Source organism: Eumetopias jubatus, unplaced genomic scaffold, assembly GCF_037043125.1.
Source record: "Eumetopias jubatus isolate StellerSeaLion01/CBP00866 unplaced genomic scaffold, mEumJub1_p1.0 scaffold_4, whole genome shotgun sequence".
NCBI classification, from domain to species: Eukaryota; Metazoa; Chordata; class Mammalia; order Carnivora; family Otariidae; genus Eumetopias; species Eumetopias jubatus.
In genome coordinates, this window is record NW_028274810.1 from 116,769,546 (window position 1) to 116,795,641 (window position 26,096).

The window sequence follows — 26,096 nt, forward strand, 5'->3', positions numbered from 1 at the left end:
AAAGAAAAAGCCTATTCATATATATTGTTTTCCTATTCTGTGTAGTTGTGTATCTGTGTCATCTGATATCAAAATAATTGTCTTTACCACTGTTTTTTTTTTTGCTGCCAATGTTTGTGATGTCAGTTCATGGGTTATATATATTTACACCAGCCTCTGTGTATACAAAGCTGATCTAGAAGAGAAACAAATGGGGGGGGGGGCTTTCTTCTTTTTACTCAATGAAATATTAAAGCCAAATCAAGATAGACTTTCGGCCTATCTCACCATGTGGGACACCACATCATACAGATGGCCACCAGGTCTGGGCCCGAGGCCCTTGCTTGCATGTGGCACATTCACTGTCAGCACGGGGGGGGGGGCACACAGACCCCACGGTGTGCCCGTCCTGTAATGCCTCCTCTCCCTAATCCTTGCTTGTGAAACCCCAGCAAGGCCGATGTGGCTATGTCCACATTTTAAATGAAAACAAACAAACAAACAATGGAAAGAGGCTTAGTGAGGTAGAAAGGGGTGAGACTGAAATTTGCTTCAGCACCAACTGGCCCCAAATCTGGCTTCTTCCCCTGACATCCTAAAATGAACATAAAATGTTTTGTAGGATGCATCCATCCTAGTCTTAGGGTAAAGCTGAGTCTCCGTTAGCCCGAGAGTATATGAGATTCCTTTCCCAGCACACAGGGGCAGAAGGTGCCAGAACACAGGCTCATGGACACGGGGGTCAGGCAGAACGGTGGACAGAGTGCTGGATAGGGAGTCATGGCCCTTGCCCAAGCTTCCTGAGTGACCTTGAGCACGTTGCTTGCCCTCTCTGAGCCTTTTCGTTGTAATAGGAAGGCATTGAACTGCTATTTTTTAAATTGGTGCTTTATGATATCCTGGGATTGGGCTCTCCCATCAGGAAGAGTAGAGGGGCAAGAGTGCCGAACCCCGAGTCCCCAACCAGGAGCTTGTTTTTATCGATTTTACATATTAAGCTTCTGGGGAAACTCTTAAAACAGTTTTCAACCAACAGGTTTGGAATATCCTGGGTGAGAGGATACAAAAGGTCTCCTCCAAATGGCAATTTAAAGCCTCTGATTTTGAGTCAGGCAGCAGGAGGGAGTGGGAGCATGCAGGCATTTTCGGAGCTGGCTGTGGGCCCTGGCCAGAGCCTTAGGAGCCATGCAGGAAAGGAGAACGAGGTGGGGTTGGGTGGCTGGGGGGCGGGCAGGCTGAGGCTGCACCTGCCCAGAGAGGAGAGCAGGGAACAATGTGGGTCACAGGGCAGGTGTGCCTACTGCGTGAGGTCAGGATGTGGTGGGGTGCCCCCCGGAAATCCTGCGAGATCCTTGGCAGGGCAACCAGCCCACACTGAGCTCCTGTTCCAGTTCTTCTTGTTCCTGCTGCATAGCATCAAACCACAGGCAGTACCGAGCAAGTCCCAAGTCAACTGGGCGGGTACCCGGCACCAGTCACAGTCGACGGTAATTGAGGCAAAAGGGCCATGCATGAGCCATCATCCATCCCAACCCTTTTCCCATCACATTTGAGAATGCTGAGATTCCCAAGAAGGCAAAGAGACCTGCTCAAGCTTGCAGAGTAATTAGCTGGGCCACCCAATAGCACCAAGAGATCCAGCTTGGGGAAGTTTTTTAGCTATTTGATTTTACCAAATCTATCCCTGCTTCAGATATGACCCGTAATTCAATCCTTAAAACAACTCCGCAGGGCATGTATTCACATCCCAAATGTGTGGATTTAAAAATCAAGGCTCAGAGAAGTGCAGTAACTTGCCAAAGGACACACAGCCAGGAGGTTGGGAACTGGAATCTGAACTCAGGCTTGCCTGACTTCAAAACCCTTTCAAGGCTTCCTTATTCTGTCCAAGTTCTGCTTCGGGTTGTAAAAGCAATTCCTGCATGTGGGAGAACATCTGGAGATTTTAGAAGGGTGTAAATAAGAAATCGGTCCCTTTACCTTATAAAATCACTACCCAGAGAGAGCCCTTGGAAATATCTTGGAAATAATTTCCTTTCATATTTTTCTATACATATTTGCATATGCATGTTAATTTTTTACAAAACTGGGAGAGTATAAGCTAGTTTTTCTTGTTTCTTTCTCTCCTCCACCCCCCGTAGCAGTATCAGTTCTTTCACGCTGTGAAAGGGTGGAAAACACTCCACATGATTCACTCCGGCTCTTTTGACCCCGGCAAGCCACCTAAGAGCTGAGGCCTGAGTACACCCTCCCTGCCTCTCTCTCTTCTGTCCCTTCTGCTCCCCTCCAGCCAGACCCCCAGACATGGATTCCAAACTTTGCCATCTGACCTCCCAGAGGCCCTTCCAGACCTCCCTGTCCTTTGTATTAAGGTCTCCCCTAAAAAGTTTATGGTCCCAGAAATTTACTTCGAGAACTTTAAAAAAAATCATTTCTCTGTGAACCAGAGGGGCAGGAAAGCAAGGCAGCATCTCATGGAGGTGGCGAGCACGGCTACTTTGGAGCCCAGGCTCTCCTCTTACCAGTTACATGATCTTGGAGAAGTTACAGAATTTGTCCCACCTCTGAAAGGGAGTTGTGAGCGACAAGGGAGGACGTACCGGGCACGGAGTAAGAGCTGCTCAGCCACGGTGGGTGGGGGGGCCTCCGGGGACTACTGCCACCCCTGGGGTCCGGGCAGGGTGGATGGGGAGGTTCCTCACTGGGGGCATCACGCTTCCACACCTTAGAAGCCGGTCACGTGAGTGGACGTACAGCCACTCTTTGTGGGGGAACTCTCTAAGGCCAAAGGGAAGGCTGCATCCCTAAATAGATGTTTATATTAATTAAACCTTGTCATCAAGGTTTTCCAACTCTTCCTGGTTTTATTACAAAGTCCAGACCTGTCTTTCTTCGGCTGGGCTTCCTCGACTCTCCACCTTCAGCACGCTATGTAGGGGTTCAGGCTACTTGCCCTTCCGACAGAGAGGCCCGGATATTAGAAGCCCAAAGTGGATAAAGTACACAGAACGGTCCCAGGATACCATCTGGGAATGGAAGGTTCTCAGAAGCCTGGCCCCTCTATTTATAAGATAATGCAGAACACGCAATGAAAGGATCCCTAATCTGGTCACAGAGAAAGCTAGCCAGAGACAGGTTGCTGGCAGGCACCTCCCACATCCCAAGTGGTAACTCCCTGCGTCCGTGGGGCCTCTCCGTGCCGTGCATCCCCACTGCCCAGAGGTCCTGGGTGATCTTCCCTCCTCCCTGGAGACAGGCAGTGGCACGGCCCCCTGGGAAAGGACAAAGGACATCGGTGCTGAAGTCAGGGGAGGTAGGTGTGCATCCTGCGGCCCTGCCCCGCACCGTTGCAGCTCTCCGAGTGTGGACAGGTGAGCTCAGCAGCTGACCTCCACCCCGAGAAGGTGGAGGAGGAAGCTGGCCTCCCAGGGAGGCTGGGCGGGTTAAAGGCAATTGCCCACCAGAAGGTGGAGCACACAGGAACAGCCTTCCCTTGACCCTGAAGAATATGAAGTCAGGGTTTGGATTCTGTAATGGGACTTGATAAGAGAACTGATGATGGTTCTTCTAATAATTGTCTTCAGAAACTCACGGAGCCTTGATTCCTAGAATTAAAAGGGGCAAAGTGGCTTTGTCTTTGGACACCATCTTTTTCACTCTCATTTTTCAGAAGAGTCAACTGAGGCCCAGGTTTATGCCAAGAAAACAGACTAGGGGGAGGCTAAGAGGCACACATCCTGGACATCCCAGAGGCAAGCGAGGAAGAAACCAAATGTTCAGAGCTAATGTTAATTAACTCATTTCTCTTTTGCCCTTTCTTTATTGTTCCTAGAAGCAATTATGTGTCTCCTACCCTCTCTCCCACCTCCAGCCCCTGCATAAAACTGTCACAGATTAAATCAGATTGCTCAGCCATTTCATTAGGGAGAATCTGGCTCTCCGTCTCTGGGGGCATTTTTACTCTGTTCAAATGAAAGCCTCTCGCAGAGAAGTTAACTCCTTCCTGGAGAACACGGGAAGCCAGCGAGCAGACCACGCAGGGCTGTTGAGACCTTTCTCCGAACAGCACGGGGTGTGGTGGCCTGGCGAGTGCATGCCAACCCGAGACCCAAGAGACCAGAGTGCGAGAAACAGGGCCGAGGGAGTGTGGCAGACCTTTGGGACCTACCCGACCTTTCGCATGTCGCCGCCCTGGGTGTGTTTCTTTTCTTGGAAGGACCTCAGTTTTCCTGCCTGAGAAACGCAAGCCTCGAGCCTTTCTTTTTCCTGTCCCCGATTCCACGAGTGCCCCCAATCCCACACGCGTTCTTGAGAAGAACTACAAAGTTGTCGGGAGGGAGTGAAGTCGGAATTCACTTTGAGAGATAACCAAGTCTTTTCTTCCCCGTGACTTGACTGCAGCGGTGGTTGAAGGAAGGAGAAAGCAGGACGTGCAGGCTGCAGGCTGCAGGCTGCAGGCTGCAGGCTGCAGGCTGTTGCCCGGAAGGGGCTCCGAGTGAGAAGCTGGAGAGGAGGGCTGGGCCGGGGGCATGCCTGCGGGCTGGGAGCTGACACCCAACATGGGGCCGGGGTCAAGGCACCGTCCCTGGTGCTTAACGGATGCTAGGTGCAAGTGTTAGGCCGCAGGGAAGAGCACGGCACCGCTGGGGTGCGCTGTGGTGTGGGGGCACGTGAGACAGGACGAGGGACGAGGCCAGCACGCGTGCTTCAGAGTTGTCCCCAGACGGGAGGCCTCCAACGCCTCTCCCCAGCCCGTCCTGAGAGCTCTCTCCGGGCCTTGGTAATGACAGTCAGGGAAGCTGATGGTCTGGGGTGACTGGTGGGCTCCAGGAAAGCACGGGGAGCAGGAGAGAGCGGCAGAGGCCTCTGTGGGACATCTCTGCAGAGCACACAGGGGCGCAGCTCCGTGGGGGAGAGCCATCTCCTCCGAGTCAGAGGCGACTTTCTCTGCTCCGTCCCCGGACATGTGTAAGGTGGGGCCTCAGAGGTGGCCCGAGGTCCCCGTCGGGTGGGTGGGACCACAGGGGCCGGCCTTTCTCCAGGTGCTGGCTCAGGGCCCAGGACCCAGCTGCAGGGAGTGAGGCTCCCAGCCAGTCCACTGGCGTGGTCTTTTGAGCACTTTTTAGGAGCACGTTCTCTTGAGTGCCTACACCAGCCGAGGAGCTGGGGGAAAGGACAACTTGTCTCTGCCTCCTAGAGCCAGGGTGATGCTGTTCAAACCTGCCTGGCTTGCAGGAAGGGTCCTGCCAAGGTCAAAGGTGTCCCTTTGGCTGTATGGGGTCAGGGGAGGGGTGGTAAGAAGGGGAAAGGAGGGACTTACACCCCGAGGGGCCGCACCCTAGAACTCTCTCTGTTGTTTTCAGTCCACAGGACCAGAAGATGGGGTTCTTAACTTTGAATGTGGGATCCATTCCGGCCACACTTTCTTGGTGCATTTTAGGCTTAGAGTTCTTGCAAGTTTATAATTCTCTTAGGAAGAACATAATTATAAGTGAACTATTTGAGTTACGACTGATGAACTATTCATGTAAATATTTAAAATATATTAACTTTCAAGCAGAACTCATTTTGGTTTTTCTCGTTTTCTAGTACACTAAATATCTCACCTGCCCACCTCCTCCTCAGTAAATTAGGAAGTGATACAGACTTCCCTCAATCTCTGGAAATCCTTGCCGAGAGCACAGATCTTTCCAGAATGTGAATATGCAGTGCATAGAGGAAGGATTTGAGACCAGGGCGGGCGTTGGGTTGACAGACTTCTGGACCCTTTCAAGCTACTCAGTTCTCCACCCTAAACTGCAGACAAAGAAAGGGGTGGAGTGTAAGTTTGCAGTTGGGCAGCCCCAGCTGGGGGACCCTGCCCTTCCATTCTCCTCCTTACCCCCACGAGACAAGAAGGGCTCTGACTATGGGTAGGGCCTTCTTCTCTGTGCCTCAAGGATCCCAAGAAGACACATTTTCTGTGATTGCCCTAAGCTCCCTTCTAAAACGCTTGTACGAGGGCCCAGAATTTGAATGTTTATCATTATAGACAATCCGAAAATACACTATAAATTGCTATCATTAACATGGATTTTAGGATTTTAGGCCAGGCCACGTTCTCAGTGCTTCTTGTGCTTTATCTGTTAATTTTGCAGCCACGACTGAATGTTGTTTCATTATCATTCCCTGCAACAGGCAGGCAGAGGTCCATAACTTGCCCAAGGTCACCACGCTTGGATGCGCAGAGCCAGAATGTGAACCAATATGGAACTGGAGGCTCAGCAGTTCCAATCCATGCTGTGTGACCTTAGACAAGACCTTACCCTCCTGGGGACTCGGTTGCCTTCACTGAGAAATGGGGTGAGGGATGCAGGGACTTGACAATTATCAGAAGTCACAGCAGATGTGCGAATGGGGCACGCTGCAAGCACGCAGCGTTGGTATGGAGTTTCCCTTCTTCACCATGGGTTAGAGCATGTGGAGAAACGAACGCAGGAGAAAGTTGGGGCAGAAAGTACCCTTTGCTCACCCCCCCTCTGGTTGTCAAGCTGGTACCTCCTTGGGTGTCAGCTGCTCCCAATTCCCCATGCATGGGGGTTGGGACGGGGTCCTGAGTGGGGGAGGGAGGGGCTGCAGCCCCCCTGAAACGCCCCTCACGTTGCACACAAGGCACCGCTGGTTGCTTTCCGCCAGCCAGGGCTCAGAGTAATGGAAACTTCTGCCACCAACAGCATTTGCTCACAACTTCCCTCTCTGTGGTTTTCTCTGTCATTCCCTTGATAAAAGACCTGGGGCTGAGCAAATGTAACCAACATTCACGGATCTCAACTTCACATGAAAACACCCGCCCCTCAAGAAGTGAGCTGCTGAGAAGTGATGCACCATGTACTCTAAACTAGGTCATTCCTCACCCAGAGGGCTTGGTGCGTGGCTGACTTGCTGTGTGTATCCCCTGTGCCGTAGGCTTCGAGCATCTTCGACAGCCCAGGGAGACAGAGCGATGGGAAACAGTATGCGATCCAGCCCAGCCCCTCCTGAGAGGCCTGTGCCCAGCCCAGATGGTAAGTCTGGCTTCTTGGCTCTTGGGTGTGATGCTGAACTCCATCGTTCGAGAGCTGGGGCCAAGACCGAGCGACCGGGGCTGCTGACAATTGGTGAAGCAGGGCACGGGGTGCAGAGGCACTCATGGTACCTGCCTCTCTCAACTGGCTCATGGTTAGCATTTTAAAAGATTGAGCAGGGATGCCGTGAGTGGCTGCTGGGCGGCTGGCTTGTGTGGTGGACCTTTGAGAACAGCTCGTTCCACCTTTATTTGACAGGTGGGGAAACTGAGGCTCACTAAGGAAATGTGAACCGCTACGGGAAGAGTCAGATTTCCAACCCAGGCCAGTCTGATTCTGAAAGCTAGGCTCTTGCTTACCACACCCTGCCAGCCAGCCGTGATATAATATTATCGTGAGTTTAATATTATCACAGCTCTGCAGAAGCTTTTGCCGTGCAACCTGATGAAGCTACACACTAGCTCGAGGAAATCTTCCTGAAAAGAAAGGAATCCTGGGTCCCCTTGGTGGGATCACAGGGCTAGCCATCCTAGGGGGAGGGCACAAGGCCATGGGTTGTGCAGTGATGACAGAAGTCAGCTTCCCGCGGCGCTGCTGGGTAGAGGCGGATTCCCGAAGCTGAGGAGCCCTTCAGAGACTGGCCAGAGAGCCCTAAGAGGACATCAGCAAGCAGAGGGCAAAGGCTGAGAGTAAAGCCCCTTTTGCTCTGGGTGGGGTGGTGGCAGCACACTCTGTGGGTCCTCGAGGGGCTTGGGAAGGGGATGGTCAGGAGATCCATCAGGGTCCCCAGGGTGAGTCCCCTTGGGACATTTCCACCTCCTAAATGATGTCACAGTGCTGGTGCTCAGTCTCCCTCTGCTAATGCCCCGCGTTCCCCGCACACCCCGCAGCCCTGCACCCTGCAAAGTTCCCATGCACAGATGGCCACCATCCTGCCTGCTGAGAGTCCGCCAGGCGCCTGTCTCTACTGCTCATTCCACAACTTCTGTGGCCCCTTCAGCAAGGAGGCGCCTTCTCATTGCTTCCAGAATGGAGACACCAAGTTATACATGGTCTCATGATCCCTCGGATGCTCCCAAGGGAGCAAGCAGAGACCCTGCCACCCACTTTGGTCCCCAGGCAGGGCAACTCTAGTGGCTGTCTGTTCCAACGCCCCTCCTTAAGCCTAAGCGGGGAAAGATGAAAAGAACCTTCTCCGGGACAAAGGGGATGGAACCATGTGATGAGGTGGGGCAGCCGGGCGCTCTGGGCCCCTCTGCCTCCCGTGCAAACCTCAGAATCGGGTACCGGCTGGGCCTCCTGCTGCCACCAGGAGAGAGCCTGGGCCCTTCTCCCACCTTCTCCAAATCAACGCAAATCACAGCTTCCCCTTCTGGTCATGGCTGCTTGTGGAAAACGCCCAGGGCCCACCCCAGCTCGGGAGGCACCCACCCACCCAGCGAGGCCATTTTGTACTGCGGCTTCTTGGACCAGGGCAGGGGGTGCGGTATGCTTGAGCAAACCCCATGAAAACACGGGTCTCCAAGGGCTCGCTCATTTGCCTTTAGTTTTTTAATGCAAATTCTCATGACATAAGTTTCTCTTTTTCCACTGTGTGGGTGGTGGGAGGTCACCTCGAAAAGGGAGGTAGAGGGGTCTCCCCAGCCCTCCACCCCCTGGTGAAGAGAATTCCCCAGGTCGGACCCAGTGTGTGACCCAGGCGACCACATCAAGCACAGGTAGCTGCCTTTTCCATCCCCCACCCCTGAAAAGTTTCCCCTGTGATCAGTCCTAATTTGATTTCCCTCCCCCCCTTTTTTTTCTGCCATCCACTCGAAGAAGGGAGAGGAAAGTGGTTGCAATGGGTGCTGCATTAATTAGTCTCTAGCCGATGGATGCAGAGGGTTTGGGTTTTCATGGAACATGCACCCACTCAGCTAACACTCATGCTTACTCACTTGGTCAGGCTCCAGCTCCCAGGAAGTAGAGTGGAGAGCTGAGTGCTTTAGGCCAGCATACAAGTGGAGCTTCCTCTGATGTTAGCCTGAGTGGTGGAGAATGAAAGTTGCCAAAAGCCCCAGGCCCTACACAGGGATCAGCAGGAGGCCTCACCTGTAAACTGCTAGACAGACATGTTTCCTGAGCTTTTAGGAGCATATTGTTCCCCCCAGCAAGGACGGTGAATGCCTTGGAATGTGGCTTTGTCCATCTGTTTGCTCCTAAATGAAGCTTTCTAGAACATTCCTGATTACTCCAGTTCCTGGAGACTACTATCACAAAACCCACAGGTGTAGGAGGACTTGAAGAAATGGGGCAGGCCTCAGAGACAAATGAACTTGCTGAGCTACTGGTGTTGTCCCTGGAAGCCATTTGACCTGGGGTAAGTCAGTTAGCCTCCCAGAAGAAGGGCAGGGCTCAGCTATCAAATGGAGACCAGGACAATCCCCTTCTCAGAGCACTGACAGCACAAAGTAGTCACCTGATAAATGTGGAGGGAATCACTTTTCTAAACTCCACTGGGGGTAACCTGATTGCACAAGGCTCTGTCTAAATGTCCCCCCCCCACAAAAAAAGCAGGTTTAAAGCAGTCAAATTGGGGGTTCCATAACTTGCTTGCCAGTCAACCCAGATAACTCATTTCCTCTACAATCCTATCCTTATTTCAGACTCTGGCTCTGTGCCAGACACGGACAGTACAGAATTGAGTAAGACCTAGAGAACTCCCATGTAGCTGGGAAATGACATATTTCTACCTTAAATAGAATTTGAAGGTACAATTTTCCCCCACCTTACCTTTTTCTCCCCCCTCTTCACATTTTATCACCCTGATCTCACTGACAGAGGTCATAATGCAAACCCAGACACTGTTCAGAACCCCTTCTGTGCAAGCATGGAAATTGCGCTAAGCGGGGCATTTACCTAGCACCTAGGGTGCTGCCCCATAGAAAGAAGACATGGGAGGGGGTCTGAGGAGGAAGAAGGGGGCAGGGAGGTCTCTGACCCAGCCTGGCACTTCCCCAGTGAATGATTCTCAGACCACCTGCATCAGAGCCTCTGGAAAGTTGTCAAAAATGCAGATCGCTGGGCCCCGCCCCAGATCTGCTCATCAGAATTCAATGATGGTGGAGGGGAACGACCCGTGGAATTTCTCACAAGCCCCCCCCGGTTTGAGCCGAAAGCTTGCGTTCCCCAGACCCAGCTTTGAGTCCTGCCCCTACTCTTAACACCCGAAGAGCAATGAGAGAAGTCAGTTTGTCTCCGTAGGGTCCCTCCTGTCTCACTTGTAAGATGGAATGATGGGAGTGACGCTATAACGTGCCAGGCATGATTCCAAGTGCGCTACGCACATCATTCTCCCTCCTCCCAGTCTCTGCAGGAAGCGATCGCTATCACAGACAGGCCAGAGCCCTGGAAGGGAACCTGCAACAGACCTTAGACTAGACCCACCTTTTGCACCTGGGTCTTACTCATCCCACTTCTGGCCCCTAAGATGGTTCTAGGTGGAACATGATCGTTCAACTTTTTACACTGAATGTACAACTTCTGCACTTGTAATGGAAACCATACCAAATGCATCTCGTCCATCAGACCATGATTTCACGGTGCCTAGAATAGGGCTAAAGATTTTTTTTTTTAAAGCAAATTAACATAAAGAAAGACACTGTTAAGTAAATAGTAGTGAGGGTGGTATTCAGTAGCATCAGGAGAGCAGGTGGCCAGGGACAGAGTCTGCCCCCTCTGCCGCTAGGTGACTGGGTTTTGAGACTGGGCACTCGGCCTGCTACTGCGTGCTCCTGAGCTAGTATTTCCACCTCACTGTGCCCTCTGAGAGCCTCGGGATCTACTCGGTCCCAGTCTGCTCCATCTCAGAGATGGGACAGCCAATGTGTGGGACAGAACAGAACTTGTGGACCACTGCGTCTCACTTGTCAACCCACAATATAGGACCCACAGGTACAGCCTGTGGTTTGTGGTGATCAACAGAACTTGGTAGATCTCCTATCAGGCCAGTCTGCCCAGCCCCGTCTGATTGGTTAGTTGTGTGTGTATATTTGCTGTAAAAGACACTGAAAGCAAGGCCTGCTTGGGCCCTCTTGGAGGCCATGGATTTGGGCACAATTCAAGGGCGTGCAAAACCAGAAGCCGAAAGCACTGGGTTGTTTAGCTCCTTGCCAACCAACTGCACTCAGCTGCTGGTGCCAACTTGGAAACCTCATTTGGAGTCAGCATTTGTCCCAACCTGTCAAGGAGCAAGTGCTAATTGGGGAGAGCCTGGTAATTACATGCCAAGGAGAGCTCTGTGGCCTAGGGACATGGCCAGGAGCTTTAACAACCCTCATGCTCCCGCTGCAGGTTACTAAACACTCTCCCAGCCTTTGTTTCTTCATTTTTTAAATAAGAATGTACATTCTCTAGGGTTGTATGGAGCATTGGGAGTCCTGAAAGGCTGGCTTTGCTAGAGTTATAAATGGAAACTACTGAAAAGTTTTTAGCATTTAAAAAGGAATGGTAATGATTCCAAGAGGAATAATAATGCTAAAAATGGCCTGTCCTCCTTTGACCAAGTAATATCTGTGGCTAGTGAGTTCTGCCTGGTCTCCTTCCTTTTATGGATTCATTTCCCATTTTACACTTTTTTTTACAGTTCGTTCACTATGACACACTTTCAAGTTGAGCCATCGGTAAATATCTGGTCTTCCGGATTTCATCTTCTGTTCTCACCAAATGGAGTTTGTTTTTAGAAGAACAGAATATTTTCAAATTTGCACATCCAGAGGCTTTTCAAAATTTAGGACACCATTGGCTAAAACTGGTCTTGGACTATGTGATGCTAATCCCACCCAACCCATAAACATGATATTAGCATGTGCCCCACCCCCGCCCCGTGGAGGCGGGTTCTGTACATATGTTGCATCATGAATCCAACCCCAGTCGTACAGGGTAGATTTCGATATTTCCAATTTTATACATGAAGAAATCAAGCTCAGATTGGTTAAAAATAAATCTCTCCCCAAATCACAGAACAATTAAGTGATGGAAGTAGAATTTAAGCCAGGTCTGATTGATTCCAAAGCCCATTCTCTCTTCTGAAAAATCCTCTCTGGGTTTCTCGCCTATGCGAGGCACACTTCTTCACTCGCTTTGTTTCCTTATCTTAAATCTGCGATAATCCGGTCCGTGCCTCTCCCCGAGGCCAATCACTTATCTGATTTAATTCCAGGGCTCAGCTCTCCCCAAAACCTGGGGCTCCAGGGGGACCTGACAATGTGTTCAAGCTCTAGGAGTGAACTTGATTTTCCTACTTTGCTTGTACTCTACCACAGGGCCTGGTAAGACAGGTGGCAGGAATGCGCATGAAATCCCTTGCGAAGGACCACACCAAGGCCATCGCTTTTAAGCAAAAGCCCCACCTTGAGGCTTTCTCAGCGACATGGAAGTGTTATAGCTGTAAAAACATCACTATTACAGAAATTCCACAGGAAGCTCCACGCTGTTATTGTGAAATTGAAACTCTCCAGCCCCTGAAGCCTCTTCCCACTATTGAGACAATTGTTTTGATAATGGGATCGTGGTTTTTGTTTCTGTTTTTAAAGTAAGGAGAGGCGGTTGTTCTGTTTCACAGTCTTCACGGTGAAGCAGACATCAAAGCCCCAACCCCCGCAGAGGAACAGGGTCTATTTCAAGGTTCTGTGATGGTTGCAGATAACAAAAGCTGTGCCTCTCCTTCCAGCCCTGTTTTTCACAAGGGGCTGGTTCTGTGATGACCGCCCACCATGCTGCTGCCACAAATCAGGTTTCCTTCCCTTGGGCCGTGTTAGGCAGTGTTTAAGAGCCCAGTAGCACAGGGATGTCTCCTCCTCTTCATTCCTTAAACCTGCCCTGAGCACCCGAGATGGGACAGCAGGAGCTGGGTCAGGGGGCTGGAGGACAGCTCCTTGTGGAGTTCACGCTCATTCCCCTGGAGTCCTGCAAACGCCAGAATACAACCTGGGTAATCACTTCAAAGGAAAAGCCTAGAGCTTAACCCCGGGCTGGGGGGTAAAGCAGGAGCACCAGGCAAACCTCCCAGGGCGGGTGGGAGGGATGAGAAACGGGAGAGCAGGTGCTTTCCTGGCAGAGGGAGCAACCTGTCTGGGGGCTCTGAGGACCCGGCATTCCAGCAAATTGAGAAGAACACGACGGCTTGTCACACTGCTCCTGAGCAGTGGAGACCAAGTTAATAAGTGGCTCCTTCATATTTGGGGCCATTAGCCCAATTTCCATCATGAAGGTGTCTTCCAACCCCTCTTTTTCCAGACTAAAGCAGGCTGCAGAGGGGAAGCAGCCACACTCAGAGTGCAAAGTCAGCCTCAAAATCAGCCCACTTTACTGGGAAGCTGACCAGATCCTCTGTGTGGGGCCCCTCTTCATGGGCACCGCAGCTTCCTAGGGACTGTACCTGGTTTTGTATTTGCAATTTCCTTTCTGTTCTTTTTCTTAAAGAGGATTTCCAAATTTGCATGAGCTTCATGCCTCGCAAAATCTGGATCCACCCTTTATCAGAATTCGGGACTTGAGCTGGGGTCCGGGCTACACAAGGAAAGAATCCTTTTTTTTTTTTTTTTTTTTTTTAATCTAGCAAAGCAGAATGGGAGAGAGGTGTCTACGTAGGCTCCGGGGAGGCTCTGCTGGGTCAACCATTCCCTGGCCAGGCCCTGCTCCTTCTCATGAGGCCTGATTCCTTTCAGTGACTTCAGTCAGCACGAATCACTTTGGTTTCCATTTCACACCTAAAAATGCTTGCTTTTACCTGCTTTGTTGTCTGTGGCTCAGCTTCCCCAAATGAACAATATATCTGAATGTGCTGTTGCATGGTGATAAGCGGCTTCTGATTCACTCTCACACATTCTACTCCTGAAGCCATCTTTGGGTTTACTCTGTCCGGGCACTGGTGAGCCACAGAGTCCCGGACATAGGAGTTGTAAGGGGCGGGGTCTAGAAGTCCCAGCATGGGGGTGTCTGGATCCCAGAAAGTGGCCAGTTTGGGCCACCAAGCCTGCCATGCCCCAGTGCTGGGATTTCCCCTGGTTTTCCTGGGGTGAAGGGGGCGGGTGATGACTCTTCCCATGATTATTTATAGATTCTCTAGAATGTGAGCTCTATTTGAGCAGGGAGACTTGGCTTGCTTTGTTCGCCGTGTTTGGCCCAGATACTCAATGAACAATTGCTGAGGGAATGAATACATGGTAAATTACCCAGAATTTTGAGTTCAGATGCCCAGCCAGCAGATGGAGGGATAAACCCAACATCAGAGCAAACAGGTCCTGACTCAGCCCTTTCTTAAGGTATATTATTTCCCAAAAACTATACCCTGCATCTAATGCACCCAAATTCCAGCAAACCGCTAAGGCTGTATAAAACAGGATTTTGCTTAGTGCCAAAAAGTGAATTCACATATTACCACTCCTTCTCTAGCTGTACTCATATGAACCAGACAGCATGCTTTCCTCTTCAAAATGTCACCAGAATTACCTTCAATGGACACATGATGAAAAGTAGTTACTTTTTCTCCTGCCCCTACCCCAAAGTCCCTATTAAATAGACCCCTAGCATGGTGCCTTATATCCCGCAAGGAAAAAGTGTCTTTGTGGAGTTTCAGAGTTAGAGTCTCTGAGTCCTGGAGGGTCCTCAGAACTCATGTAGCCCAACCGCAACACACCCTATCGCAGTATGTGACCGATGGGGACCCACAGGCCCCAGGGAGGGTAATAATAAAAGAAGCTTTTGTGGCCCCTTATCATGCATGGGGCGCTGCTGCATAATTTCATCTCATCTCCAGATGGACCCTGTAGTGAGGTAGCATTAACCCCACGTTAAAGATGGGGAAATCGAGGCTAGTAGGCATTTGGGGACTTGGGCAAGATGACAGGGATCAGTAGACACAGCGGCAAACCTTGAAGCCAGATCTTGTGACTTCAGCTTCAAGGAACTCAGGATCCCCACTTTTCAGAGGAGAATGTCAGGGCCAAGGTGGGCTTGCAAATGGAAGGGGATCACCGACCTTGGGGTTCCTTCGAGCTCCCTGTGCCACCATCCCTGAGGAGAGGAGAGCCTGCTATAAACTGTTCCAAAGCAAGTCATGTATCTCCGGCTGAGAAGTCCACGGGAGGGACTCGTCTTGGCCCTCCCTTCCCCAGGGTGGGTTGCCTTTCGTTTCCCTGTGAAGGAGAATACACCTTGGCTTTGTTTCCCCAGGACTGGATAGCGACTTCCTGGCCGTGCTGAGTGATTACCCATCTCCTGACATCAGCCCCCCCATATTCCGCCGAGGGGAGAAACTACGAGTGATTTCTGAGTGAGTTGGCTTTCCAAATGTTTCACAATCCCTTAAAAAGGGTGAACTCAATTTGAGTGGGAATCGTTAGATTTTAGTTATAGTTGTCCAACTCCACTCGGGCCCTGGTCCTATTGTGAGTGGAGAAATTTGGCCCATAAGGCAGATCCTAGGGCTTAATCTTTAATACTGCCAGTGCTCTAAAGTCTTCAGTGGCTCCCCATTGCCTGGTGGGTTAAATTTGAATTCCTTATCTTGGCTTTTGAGACCCTTTATGGTCCAACTTCTGCTTCCCATATTGGTCTCACCTTCCACGCATGGCAGTGTTGATATTTTCGACCAGTGCAGTGGGGGCTCAGGCAGGAGGACCCAGGGGTCTGAGAAAGCTTCTGATGATAAACAGAAAATATTGCCTTCCATCCTGCTGTCTCTCCATGACTCAAAATGGGCTATAGAACAAATAGGGCGCTCTAAGCCCCTTTTACTTAGATTCTCATTGATACGGACAAACTATCTTGGTTATATGGCAGGGTGTAATTCCACGTAGTACACATTTGGTTTTAAAAAGCCCCCGAGTCTGGCACACTCACTGTGGATCCCCAAAAGGTGGCTAGTGCCAGCTATTTGGGAAGGGTTCTTGGTTACCTTGGAATGAGGGAGACACTTAAAAAGTATAGTTTCATACGGAGAACTGTGGCTAATGATGGGTTTGAAAAGGAAACGGCCTTATATGGCCCGGGTGAAATCTGATTACTCTGTTCATGCGTTCGCTTTACCACTCACCCGTCCGCCGTCTCCTGTCTGTTCTTATCTTCCAGCGAAGGGGGCTGGTGGAAAGCCATTTCCCTTAGCACTGGTCGAGAGAGTTATATTCCTGGAATATGTGTGGCCAGAGTTTACCACGGGTGAGTACGCTTCTGAAATGGCATCTATGAGGGATGATATTGATGTTAGTGACGGCTGAGCACGCACAGAGAGATTGTGGCGTGGCACCGTGGAAAGGAAGTTTCAAGATGGTCACTCTTACTGTCACTCAGTCCATAAGGAAGGGTGTCACCTTGGCGAACCCCTGGCCCTTTCTGAGACTCAGTTTCCCCATCAGTAAGACAAGGGAGCTGGACCTTTCGGCTCCAATGCTGCGTTCCTGGCACATAGTGATACACATTCAGCAACTGTGATCAAAGGGTCACAGCTGCTAAAAGTCAGCCTGTCTGGGTTGCAGTCCTGCCTCTGTCCCCTGCAGGCCGTGCGACAGTGGGCAAGCTCCTCAACAGCTCCTGTCTCAGGTTCCTTTCTTCATCTGTCAGACAGAGATCACAATACAGAATGACAAGGGTGAGAATAGATAGTAAGACCAAAGTACAGGGCTGCGAGGATGATGAGGTGGGTAATACACGGGTAGTTCTTGGAACAGTGCCCAGCATTACAGTAAGCACTTGGTACATCTCAGCTAGATTCTTATCAAATCCTATCCAGAACACAGAGAACACTTACTACCCAAAACACTTACGTACCCAACTTGACAAATGGAGAAGTCAGGCAGAAAAAGAGAAATTCGAAAGAATCGGGCAGGAGAGAGGAGCAGACAAGCACACTGCCTTCCCCTGCAGGTGTGCAGAGAGGCCCCCATGAGTGCCAGGGGAAAGTTACTTCACCTCCTTGACCCCCAGTCTCCTCGTCTGGCAAGCTACCAAGGCCACACCTCAGCATACAGGAAGGAAGAATGAAAAGCATTATTTTTTTTTTATTTGGAGGGGTCCAGAAATAACAACTTTACACACTCACCCCTGCCGAAAGCAGAGGTAACTGCCTGCGTATTTTGCAGAATGTAACTCCGTGCATTTAATTGCAATGTCATGGATTTTGATTATGAATACCAAAAGCCATTTCTGAGCCAAGGATGATGAAGGGGAGCAGAGGTGGGACAAAAGCAGCTGTGACAGCCATGGTCTGAAATAGATGTCAGTCAAAGTAACTCTTCCAAGTCAGCTGCGTGTCACTGACCCATCCGCTCATTTAGCAAACATGCATCAACACTTTCACGTTGAAGATGTGGTACCGCATGCTGGCAGGGGCTTGGGTGGTGAGGAACCCGGAGGAGTAAGATGTAATCATAGCCCACTGGAGCTTCCGATCTAGTAGATGCAATAAATGTCTTTAAAATATCGACTAGGAAGAGAGGCGGTGCAGAAGAATGGTTATGGAATTTGAGGTCCGAGGAAAATGCATTGCAAGTCTAGCTTTACCAGTTGCTGATATGCAGTAACTTTGACAAATCACTTACTCACTCTGACCCTTCAGTATCCTCATCAGTGAAAGGGAGGCAAGACTACCCTTCTTAGGGGGTGTGTGTGAGGATCAGATTTCAATGCCTATAATATGCATAATGCCCATAATTAGTATTCATACGTGGCTGTCGCTATTGTTTTTCTTGTATTCATTTTTATGAGTGGAATTTCCTGGGAGGATGAATGTTGGTCACAGACACTAAGCGCATATGTTGTGCAGAACTAAAGGGGTAGTTAAAATATCAGGCCGAGTCATGATCTTAACAACAAAAAGTGCTCTTTGAGGCCAGTACATAAATAAACGGTATCCAATTATAAGTCTATGGTCCTATAACAGCCTCACAACCACGGTGCTAAAAGGACTCGCTTGTGTGCCTTGGGGATACCAAAGGATGTGATGCAGTGAAGCATTAATATTTGCCACAGCATGCACTGGTTCAGACCTATGGATTAAAAGCCAGGGATCACTCCCTGAAATACGGAGACTGTTAACAAGGAGGTATAATTGCTTCTGAGCACCCCAGCCAAGTGCTAACAAGGCATTTTCTTCCACGCTGGGATCTGTCTGAGGCTGTTCTGAAAAATGAGGAAGTGCCCACTTCCTTAGAACACAGATTCCTTTGTGCACGGAGCTGCTTCTGAAAGCATATTCAAGAGTGTTGGCTGTCGTACGGAAGGTGAACATTCTGTTGGAAAGTTGGACCACAGTATTGCAACTGCTTTTTTTTTTTTTTTTTAACCATTAGGTGAAAAAAATAAAAAAGCAAGAAATACAGAAACACATGTCAATGCATCATGCAATGACAACTTTGTTTAAAATATGTTGAACAAGAGAAGACAGGAGGGGAATATAATGAATGCAATGTGGGGCTTGTTAAGTTGGTGCAATTATGCAACATCGTGTCTTTCTTGTGCCCATTTACTCATTCACAAATACACACCAAGCTCAATACCCTGGACACAAAGACAAAACCCAAACAGACAGACAGTCGCTGCCCTCATGGGGTGGTGAGGGAGTGGTGCGGAGGCTACAATACAAGGCAGAGACCTTAAACAAAATGCCAAACCTTATCTCGGTACCTCATTGAGGTTTAGAATGCTTCTATGTCATATAATACAGAATGGGCAAGGTCCAGCTGGCATTTGAGAACAAGATGAGAAAGACATTTTATGCATCTTTGTGGCCTTGTTGTCTGATGTAATACCTGGCGTGGGGTAGGCGCTCAGGAATTTTATCTGAATGATTAAAAGAAGGAAGGAAGGGAGGGAGGGAGGAAGGAAGGGCCAATTGCCCACCCCTTTTTAATCCCAACAGTTTTATAGGAACTGGACCTTGCTCTGAATTTCAGCACCACCTGCCTGGTTGGGGAAGGGTGTGCTCAGGATACTCATGCCTCCCTTCCCTTCTACTTCCCAGCTGGCTGTTTGAAGGGCTGGGCAGAGACAAGGCAGAGGAGCTGCTCCAGCTGCCAGACACGAAGATGGGCTCCTTCATGATCCGAAAGAGTGAGACGAAGAAAGGTGAGCGGCCTCTGACTCCCCTTTCCATGCCGGGGCTGAGAGCAGCAGCTTTTGTTCCGGACTGATTCATGACACGGTTCATTTTGCCTCCTCCCACAATACATGCAAACCCACCCGATCTGGTGAGCTCCCTGCAGCCCACACACCCCCGGAGAGGCCAGTGTGAGAGCTAGGGGCCCAGAGCCAGGGAGCGGGGGACCTGGCAGGGTGAGGCCACGGCCAGCCGGACTCAATGAGCCCCGCAGTCTCCCCCGCCGCGAAACGTCCCATCAACTGGGAAGCAAAGCAAACAGCAGGTGTAGGCAGCACGGGGCCCGAGTGAGCAGGCTTGGGACTAGGCCCCACCCACGCTCTCTAGCTCCGTGCCTTGGGCGGGTCGTTTACTTCTCCAAGGGCCGTATATTCATCTGGGGTGCCATATGCAATCATAACTTATAGTGCTTATAGTGCTCTTGCTACACAGGAGACTTCCAGCATTGGTTACCACTGTGCCCTACGATGCATTCAGACATCTTAGAGAATCAGGACAGGCAGATGGATGCTCTTACCTGTGCACCATGATCATTATCATCACAACTTCCTTACATCTTACATGTTAAGTAATTCGGTGAAAACATGATAGCAGGGCTCTTTGTCATGGTTCAGAACAAGGGCTCTGGATTCTAGTTTTGGCTGTATGCATTACTGACAGGCACCTGTCTCTCTAAGCCTGGGTACCCTTTCCTAGAACATGGGATTGACGCTAGGAAGGTGCATAGCACAGTTTCTGGGATGTGGTAAGCACTTCAACTCACAGGAGCAAGACACTTACCAGTTAGGGCTTTCCCAGACCAACTAAGAATAACACCATTTTAAAAACAAAAGATACATTCAGGTTCTTAGCCTGCTTCTTGTGTCCTCAGTATCAAAGAAGAGAAAATGTGATATCTGAGAGTATTTCCCACATACCTACTAAGGGTCAGTGCATTTTGGGGCTCAGCCCTTCACCAAAATTAGCATCAGCCTTACTGTGGAGAAGCAGGGACCATCTATCTATGGTTAGAAAATTCAAGAACAACTTTTCTCTCAAAAACTCTAATGTGCTAGGGGAAAACAAGATCAAAGCAAAGACCACGTCTCCTGTGCATGCCCTGGCAGTCCCTCGAGGTGGGAGACCCAGACTCAGATAGGACTTCTAAGCTGGCATGGCCAAGTGAGGGAAGAACCCAGCTTGAGGTTCCAGAGCTGATCTAAAAATAAAGACGCTTTCAGGCAGATCTGTAGCCGAGCTGGGCCGGGGCTGGGCTGGGGGTGGGTGGGGTGGCAGGCTCTGCTCTCTTGGGTATGCAAAGTTCTGCTAATTTTCCACCTGCCACCTTTGACCTGCTCACCGTACTTCCAGTTCCTGTCAGTGTTACAGGAAGATGCCTGTTGGGCTTCAGAGGGCAGGCCTGGGGCAAAAGTAGGAATGCCCATCAGGACGAGGGTCAGACCCCAGATCTGCCATTTGCAAGCTGCGTGCCTCTGGCCATAGCACTCAGGGGCTCAGACCCTCGTTTCTGTATCTATAACATATCTGGGGGCAGCACTTGGAAATAGCTTAGCCCATGAGCAGCCCAGAGAGACAGCAGAGACTCAGTAAATGCTCGTGTCCTTCACTCACTGTCTAGTGAGTGTTTTCACTCCTGGGGCCCAAAGGATAGAGAAGAAGGCACCTAGGTCCAAGTCTCCCACTCTCCACTTGGGAAAATCAAGGCTAGGAGAGGGGAAGGTGTTTGCCCCAATTTCTGCTCTTCCTAATCCCTACTGCATCACTGCCTTCATGGTGCTTAAGGAGAAATGGCATGCTGGACATGTTTCTTAGGGATACCCAGAAAAAGTCTTAGCTGCCCCTTTTTCCAAATTTCTGAGAAAACCAAGCATAAAGCGTAACCAAGAGGGAGCAGGGACCAGGAAGCGGTATGACATGCTGGCTTTCCAGAAGAGGATGTGGAAGCCCCTGGAATGGTAGGCTCACAGAGCAAAGACTAAGCAGGTGTTCCTGAAAATCTGTGTGGCTAATGTGGTGGGGCTGCTAAAGGAGCGTGCTCCTGGGGTCTCTGCAGAGTGAGTGCAGTCCCTGAAGACGGGGCCCTAGCAGCTGCTCCTCCAAACGCAGGAGTGCACATCTGGGTATTCTCCTCGCATCCCAAGGCTGAGGGATTCTCTCCATCACCGCCCTCGCAGGGACCATGTGGGATGCCTCTGACCCGGCCCCCATCTCCCGCAGGTTTTTATTCTCTCTCGGTGAGACACAGGCAGGTGAAGCATTACCGCATCTTTCGCCTGCCAAACAACTGGTATTACATCTCCCCGAGGCTCACCTTCCAGTGCCTGGAGGACCTGGTGAATCACTATTCTGGTAAGAAGCACCCCATGGGGACAGATCAATGAAGCCCCTCGTGGTTAACTGCCCCGAGGTGCCTGTGTCTAGGACGGGCACGGGTCCCCGACTCGTGCCAGGTGACTGACTTGGCTCTCACCCTGCTCCCTCAATCTGCTCTTTTCTTGTTAATGCAGACTGTAGGTTTCAAGTTAAAACAGGCTGCCTGCGAAGGCTGCATGAGTAGGTAAAATGCAGCTAATCTCGACCTCACCCTCACCCTCTTTCCACCTGCAGTTGGAAAGAAATAGCATACCTCAATATTTGCAATGGCAAACTGTTGGCATTTCCTTAAGTGGACCCCTGAGGTTTTGTTCTGAAATGCCACTCATGTCCCTTCCTGCCTGGCAAAATCCTCCTCAGCCTTCAAGGCAACAGGAAGCAAACACCTTCTTGATATGTGTTAGGAGTCAGGATCAACTGCCTGTCTTCTCAGCTCCCGTACATGCCGGCATTTCCCTCGAATAGGGTCCGTCTGCCTCGTGACCGAGTGAACTGTGTCCTAGTCTGGCTTTTCTGGCAAGCTCTAAAGACCAGGGCTGCACTTTGTTGCTGGAGATGCTTCTCTGGGCCCAGGAGGGAGGTCTCAGTGTTCCACACCGGCCAGGATGGGGAGCACCCTCCAAGATGACAGCAGCAGAGAGGGTTTTGATGGGGGTGACAGGGAAGAGTAGAGTCAAAAGAGGAGATCGGAGTTAGACTGTAACAGGCCTGAATGCCAGGTCTGGAGGTGACATTTTACCCCATGGGAAAAGGGGGAAATAGTAAAAAGTTGGCCCTGGAACCTCTGCGTTCACATCCCAGATCTTCTGGGCAACCCCGGGCTTGTTGTTCGCCTTTGTGCCATAGGGTGTTGTGAGGAATCCTCGGGATAATGAAGGGAAAGAGCAGAGGGGAGGGCCTGACATGTAAAGGTGGGCTCCTGCTCAGTAGGCCTCTGTCCCTAAGACCAGGACTCCTCCTTCCTCCTCCCTTCCCCTGCCTGTTGGAGGAAGGAGGAAGTTGCTCTCATGTTGTATGTGTCTTCCCACTTCTGGTTCAAGACCTCACACCCCTGGGTGTCTTTGCTAGCATTCTACAAGGTGTGGGGTCTTGAAGGGCGTTTCAAGGTGAAAGGAGCCCACAGGGCTTGGGTTATCACACCTGCCCAGTGAGAAGAAGGGCAGGACATAGAGGCGGAATGGTCTCTTGGGAGACACAGGCCCAAGCTCGGATCCGGGCTCTGGGAGACATTGGGAAGAGACCCCCATCTCTCAGCTGCAGCACCCCGTTCATGGAAGGTGGATGCCAACAGCCCCCTGGCAGGTGGTGGCAATGACTGGCTTGTTAATGTAACGTGTACCCTAATGTAGTGTAATTATGGAAGGGGGCAAATGCAAAATACATGATACCAAATGTTACTTCTTTGATGCCTGGAAACCTAGCAGCTTAGCTAAAAATGAAAGAGGAAGGGAGTCCTGGAGATAGTCAACTTTTACTGATTATGAGTAAAGGTTGGTTGTGGTATTTGGTTTTTAATAACAATCATCAGAGGGATGGGGAGACCATAAGTTTTGCATAGACAAAAGCAAACATGAAAAGGATGCTGCTCCAGCAAAGATTGTACAGACCGGGAGACCCATGAGGCACCCAGGCCAAGAGCACCCAGGCAGCTTGTGCCAGTGCAAGAGCAGTGCCTTCCAGAAATATGTCCTTGGCCACTGTGTCAGGGGCTTCCTGTGCCCCTGGGGACCCCCAAATGGAAACAACATGGCCAGTTTTACCTCCTTCCAGATTCTACCCGGAGACAGAGAATCAAAAAAAGTCTGTGCTAAGGGCTCTGAACAGACATCTTCGTGTTCCAGGTGGCTTATATTTATTACCTGGTGCCTTGGGAAAATTCATTAACATCTTGGAGCCTCAGTTTCTTCATCTCTAAAATGGGGACTTTAGTCCCCATGCCTCTTATGAGACTGTTGTTAGGACCAAGCACAAAACCATGAGTGTAAAGGTCTGGCCCCTAAAGGATCCCATGCCTGGCGGTGACTGAGAGGACAGAGGAGGTGGGGCACAACTCCCCAAATATGGCCAGGAAAGCAAAGGGCTGAAAAGGGGGACCCCTGAATGTAGAGTGGTTGGGAGCCTAGGCGTGTGAGAGGAATAAGTGTTCTGGAAGATTCTACAGAGTGGAGAGACTGAGGGGAGCGTGTCCAGACCTCAGAGGCAGATAGGACCCCTCTCTCCCGATTTTGGAGGTAATGGATTGCCTTCGGAACAAGTATCTGGTTCTGAGTCAGTGAGGCAGGTTCGGATCACACCTCTGTGACCTTGAGCAAGTGACCTGAGCCCAGGGATCCGCCTCCAAGTGGGTGTAAAAACACCGCCGCTCAGAGCTGTGGGGGCCGCGCTGAGACGAAGCGTGGAGGTTAGCTCAGCACGGCGCTCCAGTGGGGTGCTGGAGGTGTTGGTCCTTCTACTCTTTGTGGGGATTCCGGCTCGCCCTCAGGGTTACGCTCTCACAGACCCCCTCCGCCCTGTGCGGTCTCCTGGCACGGGTGGCTTCAGGATCTGTCCCCCTCCATCTCCCTCACCTCCTAACCTGGGAGGTCCTTTCAACTTCCAGCCCAGGACCGGGCAGTATTTCAGATGCACATCCAGTTAAGCTCCCCCTAATCTCAGGGTCCAATCTCGCATTTTCGACCAGTGTGGGTGGACATATGAGTTCACGGTGAAAGTCAGACCGAACGCCAAGAAACAAGGCATTATTGGCTGCCACACTCTGCTAGCCTGGGTTTGCTTCTTCAGCTACAACCTCCTTTTGTTCCTTGGCGAGACCACCCAGAGCTCCCTAAATAAGTTGGGAGGCGAAGGCGGCCAGAAGTAAATGTGCTCCCTTCAACCTGGTGATGGATCAGCTCCAGGCCAGGGGCCTCTGTCCTGCTGCAAGCCAGCAATGTCTCATGTCCTCGGCCGCTCCGTGCCCCCTGCACTGGGGTCTGCAGCCTGAACAAAGCCACACGGGATTTTCTCCGTCTATAGGAACGTCTGAGGGGCACCTGGGAGGCTCAGTCAGTTGGGCATCTGCCTTCAGCTCAGGTCATGGATCCGGGAGTTCCAGGATCGATCCCTGCCTTGGGCTCCCTGCTTCTCACTCTGACCCTCCCTCGTCTCATGCTCTCTGCTTGTCACTCTCTGTCTCTCAAATAAATACATAAAATCTTAAAAAAAAAAAAAAAAGTCTGAGCACAGCCAGAACCAAAGCTGTCCCACAGTCATGGAGGTGGAGGCTAGAACCTGATGCTCCTGGAGAGATGAGCGGCCCTGGGGGCGATGTTAGGGGGAGGGAAGCAGTGGATTATTTAATTTTCATTCTCTTTGTGCATGAGCACCCAGGCTAGAGGAGAGAGCTACTTCTTTTTTTCCTTTGTCCACTTTCTCTTGTTTGCCTTTATCTTTGTCTAAGTCATCCTCCTTCTTTGCGGGTGTCTTTTCTTTTTTGGTTCTGTGTTTACTTTCTCCCCTTCCTCCCTCCCACCTTTCTTTATTCCTGCCCTCCTGCTCACTCCCTCTTCCTCCCTGTCTTCTTTGTGCGCGTGTTCTATTCTCCCGTCTTCCTGCACATGCATGAGCCACCTGTGCAGGAGGAAGCGCTGTTCCTCGGACTTGGACCCCACCTCGCACATGGCACACATGATGGAGCCATGATGGAGCCATGATGGAGCCATGCTCGAGCGTGAAACCTTAGAGGCCGGGCCTCCTGTCAGCTGTTCTCACTTGTTAGCCCGTCCTCTCAGTGTGCGGTCCAGGAAACCGAGGCTCGGAGAGGTTCAAAGGGACTCACAATCAGGGGCGTAGTTGAAATCCAAATCCAAATGTAGTTGATCCTGGAGCCAATCTTAATACTTCACCTGCTCCTGCTCTGACCTAAGCACAGTACATTTTTAGGGCACATTAACATTTCTTAAACAACTGGATGCCTGACTCTCTGCCCTGCCATGCCTCTTTCCTATCTTGGCCTCAGTTTCCCCATGTGAACAATCAGGGGGCTGTACTGGATGGTCCCTCAGGCCGCACACCCCACGCTGGCTGGGGCATCCCAGGGTCACTGACCAGTTGTCTGCTTCCCTCCTTAGAGGTGGCTGATGGCCTCTGCTGTGTGCTGACCACACCCTGCCTCACTCAGAGTACAGCCACCCCGGCCGTGAGGGCCCCTGACTCGCCTGTCACCTTGCGCCAGAAGACCTTCGACTGGAAGAGGGTGCCCAGGTGGGGTGTGTGTGTGTGTGTGTGTGTGTGTGTGTGTGTGTGTGTGTGTCCTGCATGAATGTATGAACCCCAAACTTGTGTGAGAGGCTGACAGCTGAAAATATGGCAGCCTACAGCCCTCGCTGTGGAAAGCTGAGCGGGACACTCTGCAACCCACAGAATCCCACTGTCCCCTGGGAGACCCTAACCCAGCTTCAGGCCTCGCTGCCATTGCATTTTGTAGAATATCTATAGTTGGGAGTTAGTGAGTTATCTTAACCAAACATTGATCCTGACATTCCATTGGCAAATTCAAAGAAAATCAGAGACCAGAATTGCCTGGGAGA

General features: G+C 50.8%; 2 protein-coding genes across 4 annotated transcripts in view; one reads left to right on the forward strand and one right to left on the reverse strand.

The window, feature by feature from the left end:
* The window catches only part of TG (thyroglobulin), a 241,234-nt gene that overhangs the window by 61,529 nt on the left and 153,609 nt on the right, over nucleotides 1–26,096 (reverse strand). The gene's annotated exons all lie outside the window — the stretch shown is intronic.
* Nucleotides 1–26,096, forward strand: part of SLA (Src like adaptor) — a 33,676-nt gene that overhangs the window by 5,236 nt on the left and 2,344 nt on the right. The window contains exons 2-7 of one of the 3 annotated variants that reach the window (XM_028105605.2): nucleotides 6,925–7,022; nucleotides 15,237–15,336; nucleotides 16,134–16,220; nucleotides 19,021–19,124; nucleotides 21,373–21,504; nucleotides 25,638–25,770. In XM_028105605.2, the coding sequence (XP_027961406.1) occupies nucleotides 6,962–7,022; nucleotides 15,237–15,336; nucleotides 16,134–16,220; nucleotides 19,021–19,124; nucleotides 21,373–21,504; nucleotides 25,638–25,770 (617 nt within the window). In that variant the 5' untranslated portion in view covers nucleotides 6,925–6,961. Of the gene's footprint in view, nucleotides 1–6,759; nucleotides 7,023–15,236; nucleotides 15,337–16,133; nucleotides 16,221–19,020; nucleotides 19,125–21,372; nucleotides 21,505–25,637; nucleotides 25,771–26,096 lie in introns of those variants that run through there. The other 2 variants (XM_028105604.2, XM_028105606.2) reach the window with 2 other exon arrangements.